The sequence below is a fragment of the Colias philodice genome, chromosome 6 (genome assembly GCF_061535455.1).
Source record: "Colias philodice isolate Cphi_HAF_F1 chromosome 6, ilColPhil1 Martin Lab GWU primary, whole genome shotgun sequence".
Classification (NCBI taxonomy): Eukaryota; Metazoa; Arthropoda; class Insecta; order Lepidoptera; family Pieridae; genus Colias; species Colias philodice.
The window spans coordinates 4,987,453-5,010,594 of record NC_143091.1 but is presented as its reverse complement, the minus strand read 5'-3'; the positions used below and the strand labels follow the sequence as shown (position 1 = coordinate 5,010,594).

Genomic DNA, 23,142 nt, shown 5'->3' with positions numbered 1-23,142 from the left:
AAAGTATTTTTAAAAATAATACTTGGGGCGTGATTGGCGTAATTTTCCCACGATTTTATTACCTAGCTATATATATGGTTATTTTGTAGAACTACAGATAATAATATATTTCTTTACGAAGAACTAAGGCACTATTTAGTGATCCACCATAAATCCTTCAAAGATTTGTTATGATTGAAAGAAGTTATTTTTATAGGCCAGAAAGGCTTTGCACGTATAAATCTATTTTACTCACAGAACAGTAAGGGCCGGCGCCCACTGCCGGCACGGCGTGGCAGGGCAGGGCAGGCGTGGCATAGAAGTGTGATGTGGGCGTGGCCCACGTGTCACTTGTAAGGTCTAGCTACTCACGATTCAATTTCAGCAACAATCTGTTGACACAATCTGCAGTAAGCCGACAGATTGTGTCGTCAATAGTATAGTTGAGGGCACGTTGGGGGTGTAACCCAAAATGTTGCGAATTGCATCGGCGCGGAAGCAACCAGACAAATTGAATTGTGAATCAGATTGAGGGTTGGATGAATCGTGAGTAGAGAACGCTCAATCGCGACTTCAACAAATTGTGTCAACAGATTGTGGGTTGTGTAAGACAGTGCGCGCACGAGCAACTTTGTCTCCGCAACTATTTTGTCTCTCCCACCTATGGGCTAGTATGAAAGTGCGCGCACGTAGCGACGCAACTCCCCATACAAATTGATGGGAGAGACAAAATAGTTGCGGAGACAAAGTTGCTCGTGCGCGCTAGCTCTTACTTGTGTTAAACCGTGAGTAGACCACAGATTTTACTACTATCTACACGTCTAAATTCATCAAAATCCAGTCTGCAGTTATACGTGACAATGTAACAGAACAAGATTCATTTACGCAGCAGAGATTTATGTATTTTAATTTTTTTGTATTCCCTCTGCTTCAGTTTTAAGAGCCACCCGTATTTATTTTACCTTTTTTATCCCTAACAATCTAAACTAAGAGATCGCTAATTAAAAAGAAGGTTACGATAAGGCCGCCTTATGTATGTACAGCTACATATATTATATACCCTATATGGTATACTAACTTGTAAATAAATTTTTAATTTGGTGTGGTAATGTGAGCACAGATGGAGCATAGATGTGAGGCTGTCCAACAGAATAATATGCTGGTGTTTGTACCTATAACAGATGTTTCAAAATTGTTTTAAATGGGATAGGTAAGTGATAAAGCATAATATTCTTATTGTAGAGAAAGTTGAAATCAAAATGCTGTTGTATATTTATATCAATTTATTACTAATCCTTCTTTTTCTTAAAAAAGTTAATAATTTTTTGGCGTAACGATAGAGGTGATCCTGTTGGTTTTAATACTAATTCTTTGGTGCATATGTTGTGAAGAGGGCCAAATGCCAATGCAACAACAGTACATGCAAGACAAATAACATTATATGGCATACTAAAGTCAGGTGTAGGTAATGAGACCATTGCTCCATTGGTTCTGAATACTGCAGAGTACCCTAAAAATATAAAAAATCAAGTTATAACATTATGAAACATAATAAGAAATTAAATTAGTAAAATTTGTTTTATACTTACATGGTTTGGAAGCATTAAAAACTGAATCAAAAGACACACCGTCTACAGGAAGACTAGTATAATTTTTTGCTGTTGGTAAATTTGCTGCAATTATTGCAGACCCTATATAAAAACCGTGATTAGCATCTGGTGGATATTCTTGCCATTTTAAGAATACAAATTCAAAATCAATTGTCACTGTTGTTGTTGATTTGGGTGGCAACCTTAGCAATAATTCCAAGTGGTATGGCCTCTGTCTACTTCTGCCTGGGGAATAATACTGTTTCATTACTAAATTACTTTCAGCCTCTCCATTAACTCTAAGTGTGCTCAATTGTATTGGCAGCCACCACGGGGCATTCTCTAATAATACAATATCAATTGGTGCCCAATAGTTATTTACAATTTCAGTTACTATCCCACCAAACTCCTTTCCATATCCCAGGACATATCTATTAAAATGTAGAGGTGGTGGTACTGGTACTAAAAATTTAGTGTGTATTCCATATTTTGCACCAATGTTTATCATTGGTGTGTCATGTTTTATTTCATATATTGCAAATATGGTTTCACTTCCACCCCTGCTTGACTGAACTATACTATTTGGTGTGGGTGATAGTTTAAATGGTTCTGTTACATTTGATGTTATATCAACATAGATTTTGCTTGATGTGGACATGGGGCATGCCCCGAATAGCCCTTGTCCAAATAGTGATTTGAATGACCAATTTACATTATTAATTATTTTAAAGTCATACACAAGAGAAACAGTTTGTTTTATCTCCAAATTATGTTCAGTACAATCCTCATTCTGGCATGTTTTTCTCACATGGATTCCTATAGAATGATAATTTGTATTATGAATTAGCCTTGAATTTAAAAGTGCTGCAAATCCATGACTAGATTCACACGGCAGTAATTTTTTCCAAGGAGTTAAGTTTTCAGTGCATACTATTTCTCTGGGTAGTGAAGCATATCTCAAATATGCTGTACTATTAATATTTGTATGCATGGCTCCTAGAGGCCACAAAGCCATTTGTGGTGATATTGTATTGTGATTGTCTATAAAATTTAGTGAAGCACAAAAAAGACCAGAAAGAGTAGAACTCAATTTCTTAAATTGATCATCTATATTTGAAACATTTGGAGAAAACCATGCATATAGTTCTGCACCAGGTGCGGCATCCAGGACTGGATATCCCCATTGTTTATGTCTCCATTGACCTTCAGTTAAAGTTAAATGTAACTCTTCAACTTGATAATGAGACATAATTTCTCGTAGTGAACGTGGGGCTAAATGAGAATGCTCAGCTGGAAATAAACAATGTGAAATTTCAAATTAGTAACGAGACAAAAACAAGTGTAAATATTATAATCAATGTAAAAATAACTTACAAGCGCCACCAGTTACTTGTGTGATGAATTGAAAATTAACATATAAATGAATGGGAAGTAAGGGTTTAATGAATATTTCTTCTTTAAAAACATCACCGGTAACACAGAATATTTGGGTAGATAAAAATAAGGTAAAGCAGAGAAAGAAAGGATTCGTCATTTTTTAGTTTTAAGTTCACAACTAGACTAAATACAATCTAAAACATTACATTTGTTACTAGTAAATTAGTAAATATTTATATTTAACTTTTTTAAAGACTAGACATCAACCTTTTTTTTGCGATTGACAAATGACAACAGTGGCCTGTGATGACAAATGACGTATAGACCACAGAGTAAATAATAGAGAACTCGCCACCAAAAAAGTCCCACGGCAAAGCTACACAACACTTAATTTAGGCACAAAATTTAGAAGCTCATTTAGAACTTATATTTTAGATAAACGAACAATACTGTGATGCAGAAATTATTTATCGCAGATTACGACCTTTCTTTGAATAAATAGGAAGCATGAGATTTTACAATATTATGTAAAACTATCTTCAATTACTTCTGCACACACTGGTTCTAAAACACTTGATTCATTATTTGATTTAGTTACTAAATTTAGGACAATGTGGTTAGATTGGGTTAGATGCTTGTTATTTATCTAAATTTTAGCTCACAGAACAATAAAAACAAATAGAAGTGCTATAATGTCATAATTAGTATGAAAACCAGTGTCGCCAAACCCACACATTTAAACCGATAGTTATACAGTGCACTACAAGTAAACTATGCCTTTGATTGGACAGCTTAATTTGAGTAAAAACTGACTTAGGTTATAAATTCAGCATTTCATTATGTACCCTAACGCACCATGTTACGGTTTATTTTAGTATAACATCTCTAGGTATATTAGCTGTTTTGTTTCTCATTGCACAGAAATTCCAAATTCGAAAACATTCAGCTACTCCACAACAGAGGGCGTTAGTTTTCGATAGATATAACTTTGATCCTCAACACATAGAGATAAGGTTGAAATTTGTGTCACTCAACATTAATGACATTAACTTGATATTTATCTGATGCTATGCCCTGAGGGATGTCAGCTTTGTTATCGATATCGAGATATCGATAATTCACAAATAAATATTTTTTGTGTATTTTTTTTCTTTCTATTATACGAGTATAGTATAATGTGTCACATTTTGGAGTATGTTTATTACTACTAAGTACGTCTTTTTATATTATTATTATTAAATAAAAAACGGAATAGAATAGTATTAATCTATATAATTACAAAATACAAACAGAAAATATGCATTATTTTAAATCCTGGAACTGCCGTAGGTTTGCTGTATCGGTGGCCTTTGTTAGACTGCTTAGTGCTGCTCGGGATCCAGTTAACTCGTCACGTTGCATTTATCCATTTCTCTTTTAAATTAGCCTCTTTGGGAAATCTATAAATAAATTGGACAAATGAAAGCTAAGGAAAAATAAAATAAAATTTAATATTTATAATGTTTGTCTTTTCTAAAGTATCGATACTGTCGATATGCGCCACAAGCATCACTAAAGCGACATTCGTTTGTTTATTGCAATAATATTCCAGAAATTCTTGTTTGCTGTTCAATCTATAATAGTACTAATTTCTTACGGATTAAGGTTCATTTTGACTAGATATTTGTATACAATTTTGACAAATTACAAGCGAAGTTATAACATAAAATATTATATGTAAAATAAATAAAAATAAGACTTACCGATGGTATTAAATGTCTCCATTGCTGATATTATTTCGTCTGCTATCATTTTTGCACTCTAATACCGAACAACACGTCCTAATTAATGAATAAAATATATGGAATAAAGGTTTGACAGCTGACAACCGACTCGAATATTTTTCTGCGCACAATTACTGAGAGCAAGTTAGGTGATCTTACCTTACAAGTGACACGTGGGCCACGCCCACATCACACTTCTATCTACTTTACTGTTCTGTGGTCATAAACGTTTTAACCACAGAGCAAGTAATATAATGTTTTAACTATCTTTAATAATCTGTGCATAGGATTTGCTGAAGCGTCTTATTCACGGTCAATCCCCGACGTACGTCGGCTCAAGGCCGCGGTGCTGGATGTATCCTACTGACGATCGTGCGCGCATCAAGCATGGCCAGGGTTGCCAACTTTTATTTGAAGAAATAGAGTAAATCTGATTTTAAAGGAGGTAAATAAAGAGTAAATAAATATTTTTAAAAATGTATTTTTTTGTTCTTTTAGCAGTACCTAAAAACTTTTCATTATTTTTAAATGAATTATATGAATCCAAACATTCCAAATCTAAATTTATATATTTCAAGAGCTCATTTTTAATTAATTTTTAATGAAGCTCGGTTTCTCTCTTCCCGCCACTTCACATTCATGACCGAAAAGACTCTTTCAGTAAATGCTGAAGTGGCGGGAACAGAGAGTATATAGCTAATCATTTTTTTAAACAAACAAATTCGTCAAGACATTTTTTTTTTAAATAAATTGCCATTTTTCTGCAGTGGACTTTTGCTGTGTTATTCAACAATTCGCCTTGGAGTTCTTTTAAAATAATAACTTCTGAATATAAACTGTCCATGTGTACTAGGTTGATCCAAAAGTAATGATAATTGGGTATTTCCTGTGTACATAAAAATATAAAATAACTGTTTCTTGCTTGCTCATGTACTCACTACTCACTAAGTTATCACAAAAAAATCATATCAATAGGCCACGTTTCCAAGTATTTACATTAATTTCTGTTGGCAACACTGATCTGCTGTACGTCCGCGCTATTCACTGTCCATCTGCACGACGTTCGCGGTGGTGGGGGTGCTTGCTGGATGAAAAGTTGGTCGTGCACATCCAACAAGATAATAATAATAATTATTGACGTACGTCAACGCTATTCACTGTCGTTTTGCGTCGTGCATCGTGTATGACCTTGGCGGGACGTACGTCAAGATGGACCGTAAATAAGACGCTTGAGCGCAGATTACTTGCTCTGTGGCACAGCTGATACTTGTCAAATACTTAGCTGTCAGCTGTGAGAATTTTAAACTGCAAGTTAATTATAATAATATTTTGTAACTTTAATTATAGTTTTAATAGTATAAAGTTTATTGAAAGCGTGTGTTTCAAAAGATATATTTAATTAACTCTTTTATACAAATGTATTGGATATATTTGTATTAATGTCATCTTTTGTTTATGTTGTTTATTGTAAAAAGTATCGCTGATTCATTTTTGTGGTTTTTATTTTTGGAGGTAGTTTTGGTACCTATACAATGGATAATGAATTTTTTGATATATCGACGAGTTTAAGACTGCAACTCGGATATGGAATTGGCCATATATTGAACGATGTATGTGCTAGTTTATGGTTTACGTACTTCTTAGTATTTTTTCACCTTGTGCTTGAATTTACTGCCTCTCAAGCTGGATATTTAATGTTAATTGGACAAGTGGTCGATGCTGTATCCACCCCTTTTATTGGATACCATTCCGATCACACAAATAATTCTGTAAGTGCATGGTATGGCAGAAGAAAGCTTTGGCATTTGTTTGGTATGTATGGTTTGCAATTTGCATTAATCATAACTAAATCACTTCCTGATTAATTAATTAATCAATTGTTCCAGGTTCAGCATGTGTACTTATGTCTTTTCCATTTATATTCTCTCAATGTATTGGATGTTCATTAACACATAAGTGGGCTCAGATGTATTATTATGCATCATTTATTTTAATATTTCAAATTGGATGGGCAGCTGTACAAATATCACACTTGAGTTTAATACCAGAACTAGCTGAAGATCCACATGTCCGTACTCATCTTACAGCAATAAGTTAAGTATAACAATCTTGCATACAAAAGTTATAGATATTACTAAAAACAAAACATAAAACATTACAATATGTTAAATCATTGCAAATGTTATAAGAACATTTTCTAAGCTTTAACTAGTAGCTGATATTTGTTAAACTCAAATAACATTTGATGAATATTAAATATTAATTTCTGTATCAACTACAAAGTACAAACAATTAAATATAGGCCATACAAATAATTTACAATTATTTCTTTAATTTTACTAAAATTTAAGGTATTCACATTTTTTTTATGATTACAGATATGGATTTACTGTTTTCTCAAACTTGTTTGTGTATCTTATAACATGGGCCATTTTACATTTCACTGGACAATGTGACAAGGAGGTATGAAAATATATATGAAAAAAATCTGGTCAAATAAAATGTGTCTGGTTATTTTAAAGATATTATTTTTCATTGTTGCAAGTATAATTCACTAACTTTTGTTGTTGAATTATGTAATATTCAATGGATACTTTGCAATACTATAATAGTCTTCTAGTAATGTAAATAATAAATATTTTAAAATTTCAGCAAGTTGGTCCTGGAGATGCCTGGAAATTTAAACAGATAATGTTAATTGTTCTAAGCATTGGAACATTGGCAACTATACTATTTCACTTCAGTATAACAGAAAAACAAGCTAGATATGCAATAGCAGAAGACACTCAAAATGCAACATTTCACTGCAGCATTTTTAAAAAATGGTTGTTATATCAGGTACTTCTTTAGAGGCTTTATAATTTTATATGCAATTGCTATTTTTTAATATGTAGTAATTTATGTATTATTTTGTTCTTATATAAACGTTTTCAACCTTAAAAAATATCCATAATTAAACACATTGTAATTTTATCTTTTTTGATGTGGAATGTGACGCCTTAAATATTATGTTTTATTGTGTAGACTGTAGTATATGCAACAACTGTGTAGGTCTACATTTGAAGAAGCATTGAAATAGATGCACTGCTTACTTATACTAACATAAACATTAATTTGGAAAGACAAAACCTTTGTTTTCTCATTTTACTCTGTGCATTAAAAGCATTGCTTTCATCATTTAACATTTCAATATTAAACTAAACATCCCTAAAAATTTTAGGTAGCTGGTGTTTATATGTGTACAAGGCTTGTTGTGAATGTTTCTCAAGTATTGATTCCCTTATATTTGCACCGCACTTTGGGATTAGCTGCTCGTTCTCTTGCTGTAGTGCCATTGGCTATGTACCTCGGGAGTCTCGCGGCTGCCGGCGTGCAGAGGTTGGCGCCAAGATCAATCACTAGAAAACTAAGCTATTTTATCGGATCCGCATTTTCCCTTTGTGGTTTTGTGTGGATTTACTTTGACACTGACTATAATTTTAAAGTCTATTTCATTTATATTGTTGCTGTTTTAATAGGTTAGTACATAGGACAATTAGTTTATCATTTTCTGCTGTCAATATTGAAACAAATATAATTAATAAATTAAGTAAACCATATTATGTCTATCAGCCCTTTGATAACTTATTTATAAATATAACAAATTATCTGTTTTTGTATATTAGAACATAAAACTCAAAAGCAATAGGAAATTAATAACATATCTGTTTTATTTTTATTTAAAATATATTATTATACTCATATTTGACTTTTTAATATAATATTTTACAGGATTTGGTGGTGCACAAATGCTAGTGACTAGCCTCTCTTTAACAGCTGACCTAGTTGGCGAAAATACACAAGGATCTGCTTTTGTATATGGTTTAATGAGTTTTACAGATAAGCTCTCTTGTGGAATTGCAATAGCTTTGATACAGCTATAGTAAGTTGTACTCTATTTAGTTTATTTATTCACTAAAACTTGTTTTCTGCATTTAAGCAAATAGGGAACAACTAACAAGTATTAAATAGGTATGGATATTTATTAAGAAGATTAAGTACATAGTTATTTCCAATTATTTGCATTGAACCTCACGGCTCACCTATAGCACAGATCTAGTACCTTGTTCAGAATTTGTGAGGTTCTATAAATAAATTTTTAGTTAATTAATTTTGGTAAGTATATAGTTAATACATAAAAGTTTCTTTTTCAGTGCCGACCAGTCTGGTGCAATGTATTACCGTTATGCATTGTCGATAGTTTGCGGCGCAGCATGTTTACTAGGATTATGTTTCACAGTTTGTCTACCTAAATTAACTCACAATACATTAATAGTTGCGAGTAAGTAATTTATTATTAAACTAGCAATGCCCTGCGGTTTCACCCGCATAGATAACGATATCGTTACTGTGAAAAGTCTAAGTCTATAGGTCGGACTATAGGTTTAATTTTTAATCACATGAAAATCACCTTTACCCCGTCCCACACTACGGCCTTTATTTTTGTTTTAGTGGGGAAATCTTTCATAGATACCCACGGCCTCCGGGGGAGGGGCCGTGGGTTATGTCGGATTCCTACCGACCAAAACCCCACTGTGTTCCGTCAAGACGCATATTGGTAGAATTCCTCCGTGACCCCCGCACTACGGCCTGCTCGAACAGTATACCTACTATTTTCTGTAGATTGATACTTTTAAAAATTCGTTATATCTTTTGAATGGAATATCCAATTCTTTTCATTTAAAAAGTATTTTGCTGGTATTGAAACAGTCTATAATAAAACATCATTTAATGGGATAAGGATTAATATATGTGTATGGATAACATGGTTTGATTACTGTCGGCACTTCTATTTACTTTGAAAACGTAAAAAAGTTGTTGTAGTAACATAACTACTGAAGATGGACATATGGTATCGCGGACTTTCTTGTAGATATTGATCCATTCTATAATACCGTAGAACATTTTTTGTTCTATCTTCAATAGATTCCGCAGCGCACGCGATGACAGAAGTTTTATTGAGGATTTTTTTACACCTTGGGTTACATTATTGCATTTATGGTAAGGATCTCTATTTTTTTTGAAAATGCAATATAGCCTATGTTGCTCAGTAAAGATGCAGCTTTCTAATGGTGAAAGAATTTTTGAAATCGGTCCAGTAGTTTTTGCGTGAAAACCATACATACATACATACATACATACATACATACTTACAAACTTTTCCTCTTTATAATATTAGTATAGATGAATATTTTAATTTTGCAATATTACTATTCTATTCTGTATTAGATTTATTTAATTGAGCAATATTCTATACTAGCTGTGCTCCGCGGTTCCACCCGCAGAGCTCCGCTCCTGTTTGTTTTAGCGAGATAATATATAGCCTGTGTCCTATAGCCTTCCTCGATGAATGGGCTATCTAACACCGAAAGAATTTTTCAAATCAGACCAGTAGTTCTCGAGATTAGCGCGTTCAAACAAACAAACACTTAATATTAATATAGATATAATATTTTTGTCTTAAAATTATATATTCTACATCTTAAAATACATTATTATGGCTGTGATGACTTACTTCTCATTCACATGTAACCTTTATTATACTTATCCTATTAAATAAAATGATAACTATGACATCTTTTAAAAATTCAATTCTTTGATTATTTTACAGATGATGGATCTATAAATGCCTCGGATCAAGAAGTAGTACCATCTGGGCCAGAGATATAATAACTTATTGTGTTTGCTCAAATAAAACGAGTTTGGTAGACAGCTACCTTAGGAGATCTGCTAAAGGCTCCGAATTTAACTAATTTTAGCAAAGAAGCCCTCGAAACTTATTAGCCACTAGTATATTTAAATATATTTTGTATTAATTAAGGTTTAAGAAATCTTATCGTCTATTTTGATAGTATGAACATGTGATATTATGAAAATACATACCTATTTTTCTATGAGTTGTTTCATTTCTTTCACACTAATAAATATAAAATAGATATTTCTTTGTATGTTAAATACATTTAAGATCTTGTACATATACTGTTTTTTGCCTAGAAAATTAAGCTTTCTTAGTGAACCATGTAGAACACTGGTGACTGAGCGCCACAAGGCAAATTTACCATATATGTACTATTTTCACAGTGAAAAACCGTGTGTACAAGAGGCCTTAGAGCGTATACGCACTATGCGGGTAGCCGTCCGGCTGACCGCAAGCACAATTATGTACGTAATATTCATTTCTATGCGCACTGCGATGCGGCTACCGCAGACCGCACAGTGCGCATAGAAATGAATATTACGTACATAATTGTGCTTGCGGTCAGCCGGACGGCTACCCGCATAGTGCGTATATGCTCTTAGGGTTATATTTTTTTGACATTTAAAAAAAATGTAAATAGGTATAACACCATAAATCTTTTTTGTATTTCTTAACTGTTTAATTTTAATATGTGAACCTAAACTTGATCTATGATGAGTACTATTTACATAATGGACAATCAAAATAAAACAAGTTGAAAAGTACAGTCACATTTTAATATCACATGTAAGCTTGCACAGCATATAAATTTTGGTATTCAAATGTTAGACAAAATTTAATACTAAAAGCTTGGCAGTTACAAGCACAAGTAGAAAAAAATAAATATTGAAGATTAATAATATATGAAAGACATTACTCGGTAGCAGCCAGTGCCATCACTGTGAATCTAACTTCTTTTGGATCTCTAGCCATAAACTCCTTGCAGACTTTAGCTGCATCTTCCAGGAAAGTTGCCGGAGTTGTAGGACCGTGATTAATCGGAAAAGCTTTGCGACCATCCAGTTCATACAATACTCCATCCTTATGTACAAAAGTTATAAAATGATGATTAACAGGTTCATCGGGATTAGCTGGAGTTTGTCCTTCTTGGGCCAGTTCTTTGTGAGCATTAATAATGCCATCACTATTGACAAACAAAGTACCACGAGCAGCTGGGTCTAAATCCTTTGCAGCATCCAAAAAGGTCTTCAAGTGACCATCAGCAATCTCTATCTTATCTGTATTATTGGCAACTGCATGAATAACTGCAATAGTACCACAAGCATTGCTTATATTTTGTTTCATATAAAAAAGATTATTGGAGACTTCTTGGCCTTTGGATAGAATTTCAGCTTCTTCTTTATTTTTGTGTTCTTCATATGCTTCAGATATTGGGAACAAAAGAGTAACTGCGACTACTGGACTCGGAACCCAAGATAGCATTTCAGGCTCCAGTCCCATCACATCTACAATATTCCACTTAGTAGGAACTCCATGCTTCTGAAGGAACTTATTTATAACATCAGGATTCGATTCCAAAGGAACTAGAGCTTCAGCCGCCATGTCGTTCTGGGTCTGAAAATATTTTTAAGGTTACCGGGAAAATATTTCTACTTTCAAATTAAAGAATAAGTGCACAATTTCTGTATACACACCTCAAACTAGGAAGATGAAGGTGAGAAAATGTGACAATGCGATAAACTTTGAGAGAGACGAATACACCGCTCGCTTCTCGTAGTTAATAATTAAAAATCAATACAAGTCTAGACTAGATTCAAGCTTTCCGACGGTTTATTGATCCAAGTTTTACTGTCAAATGTCAAAATTACAAACACTGAAACTGCAAAGTCACCGTTTCTTTCTATTTATATTTTTAGAGGGTGCGTGTATATTGATAACATCTAATATTTTTAAAATTATAATAAAATAAGAAGTTGTATTTTCATCTATACTTTATACTATAATATTATAAAGCTGAAGAGTTTGTTTGTTTTTTTGAACGCGCTAATCTCAGGAACTACTGGGTCCGATTTGAAAAATTATTTAATTGATAGCCCATTTATCGAGGAAGAGGAAGGCCATCGACCACACAACCACCAGTGGTTGTGTTGTCGATGAGGAAGGCAATATTATTTTATCATTACCCGTAAAACCGCAGGGCACGACTATTTTTATATATTAATATGTCGTGGCCATATCTCATTTCATATTTTGTATTTCATCTACACTATGCCCACGACTTATTTAATGTGTATAATCACATAAAAAACTTTGAAAAAACATTAATAATATAAAAGACATATTGCTGCAGAAATAAAACATGGTCGGCGGTTAGGATTTTTGAAATTAGTAGAAAATGATTTCAATTCTTAGATCATTAAGTAATGGATGGAGTACGCTGGCAAATGTTCTAACTAAACTTTCTGCTGTTTTTGGTGCGGGGAGGGTAACTCACACTATTGAAACACAATCACACATTCACAAAAATAATTTGTGTCACGAAAGTCGTAAAAATTTACGAACTTTTAAGCGACGAGTTTTTAAATTCAACTCTATCCCTAAGTTCATAAAGATTAAATTTGAATTTCATTCCAAGTTGTCTCGTGGGGAGTGTGGTTCAATATCGCGTTCTAAATTCAACTTTATAACTTAGGTCATAAAGATTAAATTTGTATTTCTTTAAAAGATAGGTTCGTAAGGAATGCGGTTCATTATCGCGTTTTAAATTCAACTTTATCTCTTAGTAGATAAAGATTAAATTTGTATATTTTCTTTCCATGATAGTCTCGTCTCTTTCTCTCTCGAAACATGACTCGATTATTTGTCTTGATCATATCGCTAAACGATATATCGACGATTATTAGAAATTGCATTTAATTAGAAATGTACGTTAAAAAATAAAAAAATTTACACAAATTAAAGGTTATTCCATCTTTTTTAATATTCGACATGTTTGAATTGCTTCTGCAAGACTTGAAAGTGCAAAACGGCATTTTTAGCGGAGCACTCGCAGACGTCCTTTCGATGTTTTACGAATACGCAGAGTGTTTGTAATCGATTACGCAAGTAGTTTTTATGAAAGCATAAGATTTTTCGATTCGAATAATCTTATACCTCGGCAAAAGGGGAAACGCCTGCGAGTGTTATCCATTACTTAATGATCTAAGTTTCAATTATATTAACTATCAATAAAATATAATATGATATAGTCCTACACAGAAAATTCGTCTTGAAGCGTAATTCCGAACTATTGCAGCTTTTAAATAATTATTGTTCTTTTGTAAAACGTTCCTAAGACGTTTTTTCATCAGATCGTTGGATTTATTGTGTGTTATAATTATTTTTGCTTATTACTTATCTCATTAACCAACTTCAAAAAAAGGAGGAGGTTATCAATTCGGCTGGTATGTTTTTAAAGTGAAACTTTTATTACATCGTCTCAAACTTTTTGGTCTGTGTAGCGCATGTCGCGTGTATCGCGGCTGCCGAGTAGGTATACCTACTCGGCAGCCGACCGACACGCGACATGCGCTACACAAAGCAGTGTTCGGAACCGTTCGAACAGTTTCACTTTTACCGTGGTTTCATAAAACCACACAACATTTTTTTTATATATGTACACCGATTACGCCGAAGTTTCTGAACCGATTTACGTGATTTTTTTTTGTTTGATGCGGAATAGTTTCGAATTGGTCCCCTAAAAATTTGATTCGGGTAGGCCCAGTAGTTTTTATTTTATGAGCATTTTTGACTTAATTGAAAATCAAGCAAGTTATTTTGATTCACTTCACGGTTACCGATTGAGCTGAAATTTTGTATACGTATGTAAATTGGATAGCATAGAGCTGCTGATTTGATGATGGAATCATGGATTTGAGGATGGAAGGTGGCGATAGGAACTAAGTAATTAATTGACTCAACTTTATCGAGTTTGGGCTCGTTTGATTCCTGTTGAAAAATACACTAAAAAGTATTAAATAAAAATTAAAAGGACTAAGTACTTGGTATTAAACCCGTGTAGACCGGGCATTGTGAAATCAAAACTATAATTAAAAATTAATGTACTACGAAGAATAATAATTATATTTCATCGCTTCATTCTTCAGATATTATTTACTATGTAGTTCCCTTTTTCAATGCTAGCAACCACGCACGCCTTTAGATTTTTTTTTTTTTTTAATTGAGGGTATTACGACCTGACAAGTATTTGCTCGCTTTGAACGATATTCATTCCTTTTTCGTGCGCCGCAACATACGGACGTCTCAAATAAGTGCAAGTTTCGTCATGTTGAAGAGAAATTAGAAGGAGAAAATTGATTATAGTATGAAGATTAGGAAGTTGAAGAAACATAAAACCTATAATATCATCTTCGGAATCCGAAGACGACACAAGTAAGTACTTTGGAGTTTTAAAGTGTCTTTATTTCGATCTGTAATACGACGAATGAAAGTTTCTTATAACTTACGAAATCGAAGCGTTGAAAAATATTCAAATATTTTTCGTTTATACCGGGAGGTTGTCCGAGATGGCATCACAAAGGTAATTTAATAGCTCATGATTTCTAGAAGTGAAATAATATTTACATATTACTCAACTTATGCCGGGAGGATGTCCGCGATGGCATCACAAAGGTTATGTAATTTTTTACTTTAGAGTACATACTTAAGTATTACTAATGTATTTAAATACATATTTATACCGGGAGGATGTTCGAGATAGCATCACAAAGGTAATTTAATAGTTCATGACTTCTAGAAGTGAAATAATATTTACATATTACTCAATTTATGCCGGGAGGATGTCCGCGATGGCATCACAAAGGTTATGTAATTTTTTACTTTCGAGTACATACTTAAATATCATTCATTAATGTATTGATATACATATTTATACCGGGAGGATGTTCGAGATAGCATCACGAAGGTTAAAATCGAAAATTTTTAATAGAATAAAAAATAAAAATAAAAGCCGGGAGGATATCCGCGATGATATCACAATGGTATTTTTATTGGAAAATTATAAATCTTTATTGGTACATATATAATTAGTAATTACTTGTTTAATAATTACCAGCTTACCAGGAGGCTATTCGAGATAATAGCACGATGGTTTGTTAGTTGAATATCAACTTATGATAAAAAATAAAATAACCCTAAATCATAATTTTATAAGTACCCTCGATAACAAAATTTTTTGTTACCGGATCCAGATATCCTAGAAACTGATCCACCAACAAATTCTTTGCCGGGAATTATGTATAATACGACGGATCCAGCTGCGCTTCAAGCAAATGAACCAGTAACGGTTGATACCACGGCCCCTCAATCGGAGCCTGTCGACTTAGAACCTGATATCTTAGCAGCATTGGGCGAAGATAATGATGTGATTCCAGAATATGGTGAAAAATTTCACGAAAGTCTCGCCAAAATATGGTTGCCGATCCATAAGAAAGTTTTCTAAAAACTTATTAGATTCCCGAAAATTGCGTATTATTTCGGAGATTCAGGCTGAATCCGGTAAATTCTGGGATAAGAAAATGGCTAATTTGCATTGGCAATAATTGGGGGCCGTTATAACAGGCGTTAATAATAACCCCCTATTTACGTAGTAAGAACTTGCGTAGTAAGAAAATAATATAAGATGGAGGCCAATAAGTTTATAAGTGTATATGTCGCATATTCTCGGACCCTCCATCATCGACAAACGGAATCAAGAAAAAAGTTTATTAGGCCTTGTTTAGTCAAAACTTTTTTGCAAGTTGTCGATCATTCTGAAAAGGATAATATATTGTTTGGAGACAATTTATCGGATAAAATAAAAGCTTCGAAGGTTATTACACCAAAACCTTCTAGTTCACATGCTCATACAGCACACACATCTCGCAATAGTTTCCAGGGAAACTGGCAGACACCTTCTCGCTTTCAAACAGGGGGGGGCGAGGAGGTTACAAGAGGGACATACAAAGACCAATCCCCTCTTCGTAGCCAAAGATGACCAGCTCGAGCTAAGATTGTGCACCAAAATAACAATAAAGATTTACGTTATTTTACGATTGTTGGCGTAAAATTACTAATAATACAACCGTTCTTAAATGGGTTAAAGACGGTGTGGATTTACCATTTTTTAATGAAGTTTTTCAAAATTCAGTGCGTATTTAATTTTGGTCGGGGCAATATAAAGCTGACATGCCTGTGGCAATAAATAACCTTATAGACTTGGGAGATATTCATGTTTGTAACCCAGTAGAGGGCAAATATATCCCAAATATATTTTTAGCACATAAATCAAACGGCGGTAAAAAATTCATACTTAATCTTAATAAATTTACATCAAAAATGTCACTTTAAAAATCGAAGATCATAGGACGGCGTGGAAACTTATTCCCGAAAATGGTTTCATGGGCTACAATAGACCTTAAAGAAGCTTACCTTTTAATGCCAATTGAGCCGGTATTTCGCAAATTTTTCATAAATAAAGGTAATAGCGTAACTTAAAGAGTTTAAAGCTATGCCCTATGGTCTTTCTATTGCGCTAAGAGTGTTTACTAAATTAATGAAGGAAGTTATAGCATTCTTAAGCCGAGGTTTTAAGTCTGTCATTTACCTCGACGATATTTTATGTACAGGTAAAAATTATACAGAATGCCTAAATAATTTAAAAGAGACAATAAAACTATTATCTTGTCTAGGCTTTGTAATCAATATTGAAAAAACTTCATTGGTTCCAAGTCAAAAATGTAAATTCCTTGGGGTTATATATGATTCATGTAACCTAACTTTCTTTGCCTGATGATAACCGTAATAACATTGCACATTTAATTAATAAATTTTCAAAATGACCTATTTGCACAATCCGAGAATTCGTGTCGTTAGTGTCTTTATACTAAGATATTAGAACGTCAAAAATATTTATTTTTAAATCAACATAACAATAATTATGATTCCAAAGTTCAGTTATCAAGTTATATTCTGGGTGAATTAAATTGGTGGTCACAACATATTATATAAAACAAATTTTATGAAATATCCAAAATTTACATTAGAGATTTTTTCAAATGCCTCAAGGACAGGTTGGGGTGACTTTTGCAATAATAAACGAGTGCATGGTTCATGGAAAGAATGTGAAAAAATCTATCTCATAAATTATTTAGAGCTGCCTTTTTTTTGCCTTTTAACTTTAAAAAACATTCGCAAACACCTATTCTAATTGTGCAATATTATTACGAATTGATAACAAAACTGCAGTTAGTAACATAAATAAAATGGGTGGCATACAATTTCTCCACCTTAACAAACTAACAAAGTAACTGTGGCAATGATGCGAGCATCGAAACATATGGTGGTTCGCGTCTTATATTAATAGTAAAGATAACGTCGACACTGACACAGAGCCAAGAAGAATAAATCCGGATATCGAATGGAGTTTATGCAATGAAACATATCAAAAAATTTGGAAGAGCATTAGGTACAATGCTGAATGCAGAAAGTAAGTGTCGTGGCATCTCGAGTCTCGACCCTGATGCGTCACGTGTCGACGCATTCACCATAAATTAGAATAATATAAATTTTTACGCATTTCCCCATTTACTTTTATTTTGAGATGTTTACAAAAAATAGTTAATGATGAAGCGTGTGGGATACAAGTTCTTCCGTGGTGGCCTTCGCAGCCATGGTTCCCTCTCGTCAGAAAGCTAATATCATCAAACATTATATATTTGAAAACAGATACGAATCTAACGCATTCTCATCCCAGTAACCTGTCGCGCCCACTGCACTCACATCTTACGCTGGCTGCAGCGAGGCTCTCCGTGAAGCCTTCCTACGGAGATACATCCCATCGGAAGCTATCGAACTTATGTTGGCATCGCTTTCGAGTAACACTAAGAAGCAATATAAGTCCATGATATAACGTAACATATCAATTATGGTGGCAGTTTTGTCTAAATTGGAATATTTCCAATTTTGAGAGTACAGTAGCGGCTGTCATATCATTTATAACAGAAGAGTTTAACAAAGGGGCTTCGTATGGTACTTTAAACTCACACGTCTGCCTATCTTTAATATTAGGAAATAATATCGGGTCAGATGAATGCCTAAATACAATTATTCTTGGGACCCACATTTAGTTTTGAACCATATTTCAAGCTGGTTTCCTAATAGAAACGTAAATTTGGAACAATTGAATAAAAAATTAGTAATTTTTTTTAGCGCTGTGTACAGCACAGCGAGTGCAGACTGCAGACGTTATCTCTTATAAATATTAATAATATTTATTTCTCAGGCAGTGGAGCTAAATTTTTCATTACAGACCTCGTAAAAACTTCGGCTCCAGGTAGAGATCAACCTTTTCTTATACTTCCATATTTCAAACAAAATATAAGTATTTGCCCCGCTACTGCACTGTCTGATTATATTATCTATGTCACAAAACATTTTAGGAAGGATGAGGAAAATAGATTATTACTTACTTTTACAAAACTGAATGCTTTTTACGAAACCTGCCACAACTCAAACAATAAGTTGTTGGATCAAAAATGTGTTATCGAAAAGTAGTGTCAACATTTCAATATTTAATTCACATAGCACAAGACACGCTTCAACTTCTGCTGCCTGTTCTAGTGTTGAATAATATACGTAAATCTGCTGGTTGGACAAAACATTCCAAAACCTTTGCATAAACTTAATGTATTTAATGAGAACGAATTTGCATAATCGATTTTACAGAAATAGTATTTAATTATATTTTCGTTAATTTATAAAACAAAATTAATAATATTGATGTTTACGTTTTATTCTAAACTTGCACCCAAAATGGTTCTTACAAAACTTTTATCTCTTAACATCTACATAGTAAATAATATCTGAAGAATGAAGCGATGAAATATAATATATGATCAAACGAACTTCAGAGTGAAGTTCGATCATTATTATATGAATCGCTTCATTCGAAGATATTAACACCCACCACACCCTAACCCAAAGTTTTGTAAGATTACAGACTCTAAAAATAATGAATATCGTTCAAAGCGAGCAAATACTTGTCAGGTCGTAATACCCTCAATTAAAAAAAAAAAAAATCTAAAGGCGTGCGTGGTTGCTAGCATTGAAAAAGGGAACTACATAGTAAATAATATCTTCGAATGAAGCGATTCATATAATAATGATCGAACTTCACTCTGAAGTTCGTTTGATCATATATTATGTCGGACCGACCGCTCTCTTCACTTTCCGATTTGGTCGTGGTCGGATGGTTGGCACCAACCGAATCGGAGCGTCTGTAGATGCTTTTATTAACATAAGTTTTACATTGGCTTGGCACCGGCATCATACCTATATAGTAAATAGCACAACTAAATAATATCTAGTAATTAATAATATGTACATCAAATGTTTTTTATTTTTTGCTTTTCCTTTTTGAAGTGGTTTTTTTTAACGTAGTTATTTTTATTTCAATAGCTCAAATTACCTACATAAATTAATTATTACGCAATCGTGACTTCAGCGTCTACACCACAGGTTTACACATTACACACTACAATAACAAAAAAAAATCCAAAGAATGAAATGGTTTTGTTTAAATTCCCTAAAACAAAGGAAATTTTAGATATCAGCATGCGGCAAACCTTGGGCAAACCAAAACCAACGCCCCTCTGACAGCGTCAAAACTTCTCATATTTCTATGAAAATGTGTCATCACTGTCACACTGTCAATTCACTATTGTCATACTCATGTGTCACAACTCACAATGTTAGAACTTTCAAATTTTTAATAAACTTTTGTTTCATGCACGTACCTACAGTGACTATTATAAACTTTTATGTTTTGGATTTACGATGAAGATTCTTAGCTTTTGTGAATGGAGATCTTCAATTTACAACAAGAAATGAATTTGTTATTGTAAACACATTCTTGTGTGGCTCCTAGTTTTAAAAATGGCAGTTTGTAGCCTTAGAACGGTACTTTTGATTGTGTGTATACTCGAACTGGTAATTATTTTTATAAATTGTATATGATTATCACTCGATTATATTTTAAATCTTATAATGTTAAAAACTGTTGTTCACGTTCAGTTAACAAGTACAAAACTTCACATTGTTAGCAACAAGTGTTATGTTAAATCGATGCCCTAATTCTTGACTTGTTCTTCAATTTTATATGCTGTAAAATCATTATTCATTACTAAAATTTAAATATATTGATAAGATGCTGAAATAACTCAGGTAGAATATATTCTAATGATTTGAATTCTTACAGATTGTTACTATACAGCGCCAAGTATTTGATTTTCTAGGGTATATGTGGTTACCTATTATAACAAATTTTATTAATATCCTCTTGATAATATTTGGATCTTTTGGAGCAGTGCAATATGTGACAAAATATCTTTTTGCTGTAAGTAATTTGATATTTAAATACATCAATTAATTATTTCGTATTTAAGGTGTTTTGACATTATTTGAACAATTTTCAGTATGCTATTTGGAGTTTGATGTGGTTGACTTGGAATACATTTTTGATATGTTATTATCTAAATCTTGGAACTTTAAACAGAGTGAGTTTTTGCAATTTTAATATTTATGTTAAATGCATGTTTTTTTATATTGAGTTTGTTGGGAATAAATTTTTGGAATGGTAAATACTTTTCGGTATAAAAAAATTTCATCTAGAATCCATCTATAAGGGTTATAATCATGATTAATAAATTAATTTACTACACTAACAAACACAGTATGATTCAAACTTAATGGCAGCTTGAAAAATCAAATTTTCCTATGTGCAGAAAACAATTTTAGATATCAGTAGGATGTTGAAGGAATGGTACCTTGCATTTGCAGCTAATTTTTGAACTGCCATTAAGTATGAATCAAACTAGATTAATTCATATTTCATAGTACCCTGTTTGTAGGAAAGTGGCCTTTTATCACTGGGGACAGGCAGTGTGAGCTGGTGGGAGAGCAATGGATGGGGCTGCCAGCCTGTGTGGGGGGAAGTTGATGGGCCAGGGACCTGGAGACCAGCTCATGTTGATGGATGCTTCTTCCAGTGGCATCATGTTGAACTAGCGCAGTCAACTGTCGCTGCTCTGTTCACTATTATAGCCTTGCCGCTTGCCATAATTCTTGCTTACCGTTCAATGAAGAAAAAGAAGCCTACCTCAGGTAATATAATTATTTTTGTTTCAGGAATACAAATATACAAGATATGAGGAAAAGTGAAAAATTCTTTATTATTGTAAATGCAATTTTCTGAAGTTTGGCTAATCACTTTCACATAACTAGTACTTAATAAAACTTGTATCAGACCAATTTATGATCAATAATTATATGCTGAAGCTAATTCGAAGTATTTATATTTATTTTCAGATAAAGGTACCTTGCCACGTCGTCAAGTATATACAATAGAATTAAGTCCCACCGAAACAAATATGAGTGAAAGTTCTCTCAAACCCATGACACCGCGTCGTGTCAAACGTAGATCTAGAGGCGCAGCAGGATCCTCGACGCGGAGATCGCGCCGGTCATACAGAAACGCTGGTTATATGGCATCTAATGCGTCATTACCGTCGGATCAGAGACCTTCGCGGCCAACGTCAGCACACTCGTCATATTCGAATTTCCATGCAGCTCGCCCGAATTCATATCATCCAACTGACCGAGATGGTACCTTAAGATCACAAGACACGTATGAACTACCTCCACCACCCGCAGAATCTATTCCAATCATGACAAATAGGTATGAGACCGTACGGAGAAGTGTCAAGTCCGAACGCGGCCACGACGTCGTCGGTCCGTACAATGAGCCTAACAGATATGATCCTCCCCCTCCTCGCAACTACGATACAAACGTGCCATCTTATGATAATGTTGGCCGGGGATATGACGCCCAAAACTATGAGCCAAGAGTTGACACAATGTCACCAAATGAATCTCCGTATGGAGCTAATGGGTATGGAGGATATCCAGTCGATGGAGGTTGGGAGGCGCCTCCTCCTCCGGCTCCTCCCTACACCGCAAGAGCCACGCCCCAAGCTCCCGGTCCACCAGCATATCAACAAGTGAATGACCCTTACAATGTAGTGCCTTAAATTTTACAAGTGTCCTTCTAGTAACGCTCACTGCAGCTCAACGAATTTCCCTGATATTTTTAAGTAATTTACTCTTTTTCTGTTAAAAACCTAACTTTAAGAATAGAGATAAGACATCACTGTTAATTGGGTAGGTAATAATGTACTTAGATATTTTTAGTAATTGTTGTTGATGTATAAAATACATTCTTTTTAATTGTAAACAAAATCATGATATACAAAAAATATTATTATTATTCACTTTTATGAATCTCGCCGTGATAGATCACGTTGGAATTTGTTATTTCCTTTTTATAACTAGGTACTTAAAGCGACATTCCAAACTGTTTGCACAAATTTGTATCCGTCCAAACAAAGAAATATTTTTTTCTTTTAATATAAGATTTCTAACTTTACAAATACTAGACAGTAAGAGTGACGTATGTCGTTTTCCACCTAATCTCCTAAAATATGCGTGTGTACTATACACACCATATCTGTAACTAAAATACAAAATGAGCTTTATTAGTTTAAGATTACTTTTAAAACAAAATTTGGGAAACTTTTATACCAAATATACAAGAAATACATTA

The 23,142-nt window shown here is 33.5% G+C and overlaps 4 protein-coding genes across 4 annotated transcripts; 2 read left to right on the top strand and 2 right to left on the bottom strand.

Annotated features, from left to right (window-relative positions):
* Nucleotides 1–1,244: 1,244 nt before the first annotated feature.
* On the bottom strand, nucleotides 1,245–3,233 carry PIG-T (phosphatidylinositol glycan anchor biosynthesis class T). The gene is made up of 3 exons (XM_089696233.1): nucleotides 2,943–3,233; nucleotides 1,569–2,858; nucleotides 1,245–1,489 (listed from the first exon to the last, which is right to left on the bottom strand). Exons 1-3 carry the CDS (start codon nucleotides 3,100–3,102, stop codon nucleotides 1,269–1,271), a joined length of 1,671 nt encoding a protein of 556 aa, XP_089552359.1. The 5' UTR covers nucleotides 3,103–3,233; the 3' UTR covers nucleotides 1,245–1,268.
* A 2,761-nt stretch (nucleotides 3,234–5,994) lies between these two features.
* Nucleotides 5,995–10,641, top strand: LOC149487667 (major facilitator superfamily domain-containing protein 12-like). The gene is made up of 8 exons (XM_089696294.1): nucleotides 5,995–6,520; nucleotides 6,595–6,802; nucleotides 7,087–7,171; nucleotides 7,361–7,546; nucleotides 7,929–8,226; nucleotides 8,480–8,630; nucleotides 8,902–9,029; nucleotides 10,359–10,641. The coding sequence occupies exons 1-8, from the start codon at nucleotides 6,241–6,243 to the stop codon at nucleotides 10,415–10,417; spliced, it is 1,395 nt and encodes a 464-aa protein (XP_089552420.1). The 5' UTR covers nucleotides 5,995–6,240; the 3' UTR covers nucleotides 10,418–10,641.
* A 558-nt stretch (nucleotides 10,642–11,199) lies between these two features.
* Uch (Ubiquitin carboxyl-terminal hydrolase) lies at nucleotides 11,200–12,320 on the bottom strand. The gene is made up of 2 exons (XM_089696231.1): nucleotides 12,140–12,320; nucleotides 11,200–12,059 (listed from the first exon to the last, which is right to left on the bottom strand). Exon 2 carries the CDS (start codon nucleotides 12,045–12,047, stop codon nucleotides 11,358–11,360), a length of 690 nt encoding a protein of 229 aa, XP_089552357.1. The 5' UTR covers nucleotides 12,048–12,059; nucleotides 12,140–12,320; the 3' UTR covers nucleotides 11,200–11,357.
* A 7,879-nt stretch (nucleotides 12,321–20,199) lies between these two features.
* On the top strand, nucleotides 20,200–23,142 carry NKAIN (Sodium/potassium-transporting ATPase subunit beta-1-interacting protein). Its single transcript, XM_089696295.1, has 5 exons — nucleotides 20,200–20,471; nucleotides 20,740–20,877; nucleotides 20,957–21,037; nucleotides 21,392–21,644; nucleotides 21,849–23,142. Exons 1-5 carry the CDS (start codon nucleotides 20,418–20,420, stop codon nucleotides 22,568–22,570), a joined length of 1,248 nt encoding a protein of 415 aa, XP_089552421.1. The 5' UTR covers nucleotides 20,200–20,417; the 3' UTR covers nucleotides 22,571–23,142.

Bases quoted from the DNA above. Each gene is read 5' to 3' on its own strand.
- LOC149487667 (XM_089696294.1), top strand. From the start codon at position 6,241: ATGGATAATGAATTTTTTGATATATCGACGAGTTTAAGACTGCAACTC. The intron at 7,172-7,360 runs GTATGAAAATAT...TTAAAATTTCAG, and splicing joins CTGGACAATGTGACAAGGAG to CAAGTTGGTCCTGGAGATGC. The intron at 8,227-8,479 runs GTTAGTACATAG...AATATTTTACAG, and splicing joins TATTGTTGCTGTTTTAATAG to GATTTGGTGGTGCACAAATG.
- NKAIN (XM_089696295.1), top strand. From the start codon at position 20,418: ATGGCAGTTTGTAGCCTTAGAACGGTACTTTTGATTGTGTGTATACTC. The intron at 20,878-20,956 runs GTAAGTAATTTG...AACAATTTTCAG, and splicing joins TGACAAAATATCTTTTTGCT to TATGCTATTTGGAGTTTGAT. The intron at 21,038-21,391 runs GTGAGTTTTTGC...CCCTGTTTGTAG, and splicing joins ATCTTGGAACTTTAAACAGA to GAAAGTGGCCTTTTATCACT.
- PIG-T (XM_089696233.1), bottom strand. From the start codon at position 3,102: ATGACGAATCCTTTCTTTCTCTGCTTTACCTTATTTTTATCTACCCAA. The intron at 2,859-2,942 runs GTAAGTTATTTT...GTTTATTTCCAG, and splicing joins ACAAGTAACTGGTGGCGCTT to CTGAGCATTCTCATTTAGCC. The intron at 1,490-1,568 runs GTAAGTATAAAA...TTATATTTTTAG, and splicing joins TTTTAATGCTTCCAAACCAT to GGTACTCTGCAGTATTCAGA.
- Uch (XM_089696231.1), bottom strand. From the start codon at position 12,047: ATGGCGGCTGAAGCTCTAGTTCCTTTGGAATCGAATCCTGATGTTATA.